The 6,590-nt window shown below is 37.5% G+C and overlaps 1 protein-coding gene across 1 annotated transcript in view; it reads left to right on the forward strand.

The window, feature by feature from the left end:
• Positions 1-6,590, forward strand: part of EFCAB5 (EF-hand calcium binding domain 5) — a 177,094-nt gene that overhangs the window by 35,145 nt on the left and 135,359 nt on the right. The window contains exon 5 of the mRNA XM_042780486.1: positions 1,162-1,318. Within this exon, the coding sequence (XP_042636420.1) occupies positions 1,162-1,318 (157 nt within the window). The remainder of the gene's footprint in view (positions 1-1,161; positions 1,319-6,590) is intronic.

Genomic DNA, 6,590 nt, shown 5'->3' on the forward strand with positions numbered 1-6,590 from the left:
AAAATCCTTTTACATTTCAAAATCTGTCAGACTGCCTTAAAAAAAAAAAACAAAAAAAAACCTCACTGCTGTGGAGTCGGATCCAACTCATAGCGACCCCATCTTGGGTTTCCGAGCCACTCCTCGGAAGGAAGGTTGGACAATCTACTTCCTTAGTGATACTGCCTCAGAAACCCAAGAAGGGGTTGCTATGAGTCAGTTCCGACTTGACGGCACATAACAACAACAACATCACTGCGGAAGTAGATTGCCCAACCTTCCTTCCGAGGAGTGTCTGGTGGGTTTGAACCACCTGCCTTCTGGTTAGCAGTCAAATGCCTTAGGCACTATGCCACCAGAGACCTCTCCTAAACATTGTTGAAAAGTTGTATTCAAAGTCAGCCATTATTTTTATTTTTCTGAGCTATTTTGGTGTTGCAATCAAGATCAGCTTGGGGTTTTGATATCCTAATAGAGATGAGAAGCATAACCAACAAGTTTCAATCAAGCCAATTCCAACTCATCATGACCATGTGTCAGGGTATACTGATGATGAAAGTAAGAGCAATTGAAATTACAATTCTTCCCTTATTTTCCACCTGAATGATGAAACTCTGAGTGAGTACAAGAGCACCTATTATGCAGAGGACTTCAGTAAGGGTTGTCAAACTATTTCACTCAGGCCAGATAAAGGCAATAAGTCAATATATAATCCTAAACAGAATTTCTCAAAAGTTTGCCCCAAGGCATCATAATTATCTGAAGTGCTAATTATAAATACAGCCTCCAAGCCCCCACCCTAGGCTTGAAATCAGAGTCCCACAGATGATTTCTGTGTCCATAGAAGATAGAGAGGCCCAGTACCTTAAGACTTTAGTACCTCCCACCTTGTCTGTAGGGTATGTATGGCAGCTTCTAGAACTATTCTTATTACTTCTTAAGTACATTACTTAGTTGGGAAAGATAAGGCCTACTTCCATAAAAAGTCAAATAATAGCAGAAGGCAATCTGTGATTAATAACAAACTCAGTAAGTGATAGAGGAAGGATGGATCACTGCAAGCTTGAAGGTCGATTTCAAAAAGATTGGTACAGAACTTGAATGAGGCTCTACCATTTGAACCATCTGAACCAAATGCAAATGATCTTAACTCAAGATGTTTCCTATTTTCACCTTCTCCAGAGTATCCAAGATAAAAAAGAGTGTTAAGGAGAAACGAGAACAAAGAGATAAAATAAGCAAAGTCAAAATCAAGGTGGCCAATACACGGAGGCAGGCTCTGGAGGAGCAGTTTGATGAATGGATTGTAGACCCCGGAGGAATGATTCCTTTGGCAGTGGTAAGGAACCACTATGTATATGTAAATGGTAGGTTGAGTAGGTGGTGGTGTTGTTTTTATGTGCCGTGGATTCGGACCGACCGACTCATAGCGATCCCTCCTTGGGTTTCCGAGGCAGTATCACTATGGCAGTGGATTGCCCAAACCTTCCTTCCTAGGAGTGGCTGAGTTTGAACTGCCAACCTTCTGGTTAGCAGTCAAATGCCTTAGGCACGGGTGGGCAAGTGCTAGAATACTGAATGAAGTGCTAAACTTCCCTCTAAATTTTCACTTCTGCTGAGGTTAATTCGATTCTTGACCTATCTGGTCATTTGGGAGCTCTGGTAGCGTAGTGCCTAAGGCACTTGACTGCTAACCAGAAGGATTGTGGTTCAAACCCAGCCACTCCTCAGAAGGAAGATGGGGCAATCTACTTCCATAGTGATACTGCCTCAGAAACCCAAGGAAGGGTCACTATGAGTCGGGTCCGACTCCACGGCATGTAACAACAACAACAAAATCTGGTCATTTAGAGTTGATTCTTTCAGTTTTCTCCTGTGCATTAAAAAAATAATAATTCCAGTTAGATTTCCAAAACCTTGACTTTAGATGAGGTTCCCAAACTTCTCATTGGAAACAGAAATAGATTTATTTGCTGTTTTTTTTTTTTTGTATATGTGTGTACAACTTATCACTCCTATGGACTAGGAAACCATATCACTTAGCTCAGGAGAACAAGTGTGTTCTAAAAGTTAAATATTTTCTCTTAGATATATATAGATCTGAGAATACTTATTGGTTAAACACAATGTCAAACATATTTTTGGTTTAAAGTGAGTTATTAAAAATAGGGCAAAAGAACTCTGAAATTTTGTTTTAGGAATTGAATTAAGTGTAGAGGATTCTTTGAATTACCAAAGTGGTTACCGTAGATGAATTAATTCCATCATACCCAGTGTCGAGAGTTGCTAGAAATATCCCCTGGAGAGGACAAAATGGGATCACTCTCAGCATTCCAGTCCTTCTCACACAAAAAAAGTTGGTAATCAAATGAGGACAAATATGGGAAAACACCATCTTAGTTATCCAATGCTGCTATAACAGAAATACCACAGTGTGTGGCTTTAACAGACAAATTTATTTTTTCATGGTTAGAAGGCTTGAAGTCCAAATTCAGGGTGCTGGTTGTAAGGGAATGCTCTCTCTTCCTGACTGCACTGGGGGAAGATCTTTGTGTCTTTTCAGCTTCTGTTCCTCAGTTCCTGGGTGATCTTCATGTGGTGTGGCATCTATCTTCCCTCATCTCAGCTTATTTGCTTCATTTGCTTCTTTCATATCTGAAAAAAGGTTGACTCAAGACACAGACTGCATTAATCCTTCTAATTAACCTAACAAAGAAAATTCATTCCAAAATGGGATTACAATCATAGATATTGGAGTTAAGATTTATAACACATACTTTTGGGGGACATAATCCAATCCATAACAGCACTTCATATAACTCTGTCGGAGAATAAAAGATCTGGCACTCTGTAGAAGCATAAATGGTGAGGTTTGTTGAAGAATAGAATAGTTCAAACTGGGCATCATACAGATGAAACCACCAGTTCGAACTGCTCTATTTCTTCTTAATTCCTATATCTATGGTTCAAATTCCATTTTAGAATGAATTTTCTTTGTTATGTTAATTAGAAGGAGGTTTTTGTTGAGCAGTCCTTCCATCTGCAATATTATTGGCAATTTGGGCCATAGAAGTGGATACAAATAGACTTTTCTACTTGTAGTATACCATATGTAGGGACAAGTGCACGAAGAAAAGCCCATCCCAACCCAGATCTATCAGCTATAGGTTTGTCTTTAAGTACAAGTTCCATTTTATGCATAGAAAGAACTTTCAAATCACCATTCTAATGTATACTTCCATTATAAAAATGAGTATTTAAGGGGACTCATAAATGACCTCAAGTGCACTGATCTGTCATGTTCCAATCATCTAGCAGAGCAGTACCCAAGAATATGGTTCATCATTTGGGTTAGACACATCTATGTAAGGCTATCATGACCCTCCATGTAGGAATACATGTCCATAAGGGATGCAAATCATACCTTTTTATTTACATGTGGAGAGGGGATGGTCTGATTAATCTGTTCAAGCCAATTATTGGTTAAAGAATAATTGCAAATGGATGATCAGCCTAATTCCAACATCATTGGCTTCCCAATTTGAGCACAGGACTCCTTTTTCTTATTTGTTGGACTCAAGAATCTTCTATTTGATGTATTAATTGCAAAAAAGCACATTCAAAACCTAGGGAACCTTGCATAGGAAACTAAAAACTCATTTAAACAGTCTTCAGGAGGGTTCCAAGCAGCATCAAAGCAATATCTAGTTCTGATTTGGGTTATATTAAAACATGAACCTGAGGTTGAACTAATAACTCAGGAGGATGCCATAGTCTAACACATATACATCACTCGTTTAAAATTGATGGTAAAATTAATGGTCTAAAACTCACTGCTGTCAAGTCGGATCCGACTCACAGTGACTCCTCCTTGGGTTTCCGAGGCGGTATCACTACGGAAGTAGATTGCCCAATCTTCCTTCCAAAGAGTGGCTGATGGGTTTGAACCACTAGCCTTCTGGTTAGCAGTCCAATGCCTTACGCACTATGCCACCAGAGCTCCCAAAATTAATAGTAGTGGGGGTGAAAAACTATAATTCAGTATAAAAGAAGTATTGGGTCTGAGTTTTCATGCATAGTTTGTAGGGAGAATGACAGATCTAGCGTTCAGTCTAATTGCCAGAACCAGCTACTGATTGGGCTAGTCTAACAATTGCATTTTCTTTCAAGCAGTAGCAGGGATTAGTGTAAGTAGTAAGAAAAAAGTTAAGGAGAACTTCATAATGAAGAAAAACTACCTAAAAGTGATACCATAAATCAAATAACATAAAAATAACAAATTCAACGAAATAAGTTCTTCTGGTCATCTGCACAAGAGAGTAAAGTTTTACCAGGGGAGAAGTCTGTAGGTATGAAGCACAGCTAATAACACAAGAAAGGGGAAAACAGTAAAGCAAAATCCAAAGATCTCAGCATGCAGTATGGAATCTTGTTCCATGATCTTAGGATCAGCTGTCCATCTCAGAAGTTGTCAGGTTCTGGCCAAGGTGATCTTCAGATCTTCAGAGGGTTGACAGGTTCATGAGGAGTCTTAACTTTCTTCAGTTGAGACAAATGTATCCAAGTTTTAACTCCTTGTAATTTAGCAGCACAGGGGTTAGTAAGAAGAAGAAATATTGTCTTTTCCAATGAGACTCAAGGGAATCTTTTAATTGATGCTCTTCACATATACATAATTGCCTGGTTCAATGACAGGTAAACTTTGTAATTCTGAATTTTGACTACCAAAATCTTCCCTAATCTATACTGAATGAAAGATTGACAATATTTCAATAGCTGGTTGAACAATATTAGAATCAGTAGAGGAAGAAAAACACGGGAGGTTCACAGGTCTCTTAGTGATTATTTCATATGAGGTAAATTTATGGGGTCCAATTGGGATTGATCATAATTTTAATAGAACCAAAGGAAGGGCTTTGATCTGAGATAAATGTAAAGTCACAGAAAGTTTAGTCAATTGGATTTTTATTATAAAATTAGTTCTTTCTACAAGGCCAGAAAATTAAGGATGATAAGGGCAATGTAATATTTGAAAAACAGGGAAAATTTCTTTCCTGTCTTTTCAATGAATTTTTACTTTTTAAAAGTCATCCCACAATTTGGTTGTTGGGCATTAGTGTTGAATATATCTAATCTATTCTTGAGATGTTCTCTAAATTCAGATGGGATATACTAAAAGTAACAACTTTGGCTCTCATGGACTTGTTTTAATTTTCTTCAGCATCAACTTGAACTTGCATATGAGCAATTGACAGTCTGTTCTGCAGTTGGCCCCAGCCTTGTTTTGAATTATGATATTGAGCTTCTCCATTGCCTCTTTCCACAGAAGTAATCAATTTGATTCTTGTATATACTATCTGGTGAGATCTACATGTGCAGTCACCATTTATGTTGTTGAAAAAGATATTTCCAATGAATAGGTCATCGGTCTTAAAAAAATTCTATCATGCAATCTCCAGTGTCATATCTGTCACCAAGGCCATATTTTCCAACTAGTGATCCTTTTTCTTTGTTTCCAACTTTCACATTCTAATCACCAGTAATTTTCAATGCATATTGATTGAATGTTTGATCAATTTCAGATTATAGAAGTTGGTAAAACTCTTCAGTTTAATCTCTACCACTAGTGATTGGTATGCAAATTTGAGTAATAGTCATATTAACTGGTCTTTCTTGTAGGCATGTGAATATTATTCTACTACTGACAGTGCTGTATTTCAGGATAGATCTTGAAATGTTCTTTTTCACAATGAATGTGATGTTGTTCTTCAATTTGTCATTCCTGGTGTAGTAGACCCTATGATTATCCATTCAAAATGATACTACTCCATTTTAGCTGACTAATACCAAGGATATTGATCTTCAAATGTTCTGTTATTTTTAACAGCTTCCAAATTTCCTAAATTCATACTTTATATGTTCCATGTTCCAATTATTAATGGATATTTATAGCTGTTTCTTCTTATTTTGAGTTCTCCCACATCTGCAAGTGAAGGTCCCAAAAGCTTTACTCCATCCACATCATTAAGGTTGACTCTACTTTGAGGATATAGCTCTTCCCCAGTCATACTTTGAGTGCCTTCCAACTTGAAGGGCTCATCTTCTGGCACTATATCAGTGTTTTACTACTATTCATAAGGTTTTCATTGACCAATTTTTCTAGAAATAGATAATCAGGCACTTTTTCCTAGTCTATCTTAACCTGGAAGTTCCACTGAAACCTATCCACCATGTATAATTCTGCTGGTATTTGAAATTCTTATGATATAGCTTCAAGTATAATAGTTGGAGAGGGTGTGTCATGAGGACTATAAACATTAGAGAAGAATAGAAGGGAGAAACGGCTAGTGAAGGTACGGATGGCATTGGAGGAGCATAAATTTTACTTTGCAGCTTCTCATTTTGTTTAAACAAAATAACAGTATTAGAAACAGTATCCTGCAGGGAAGCAATTTTGCTATCCTGATATCTCTTAGAAGCTTCCAGGAACCAATCAAAAAGTCCCATTGGGCTAGCTTAATTCAGGAGACTTTCTTTTCTAATTTACTGTGCAGAAAAACTAATTTAGGTAAGTCAAAAGAACCCCAGAGTAACTCCTGATTTTCCAGACT

This window comes from Orycteropus afer, unplaced genomic scaffold (assembly GCF_000298275.1).
Source record: "Orycteropus afer afer isolate SDZICR_OR568_19922 unplaced genomic scaffold, OryAfe1.0 scaffold00042, whole genome shotgun sequence".
NCBI lineage: Eukaryota > Metazoa > Chordata > Mammalia > Tubulidentata > Orycteropodidae > Orycteropus > Orycteropus afer.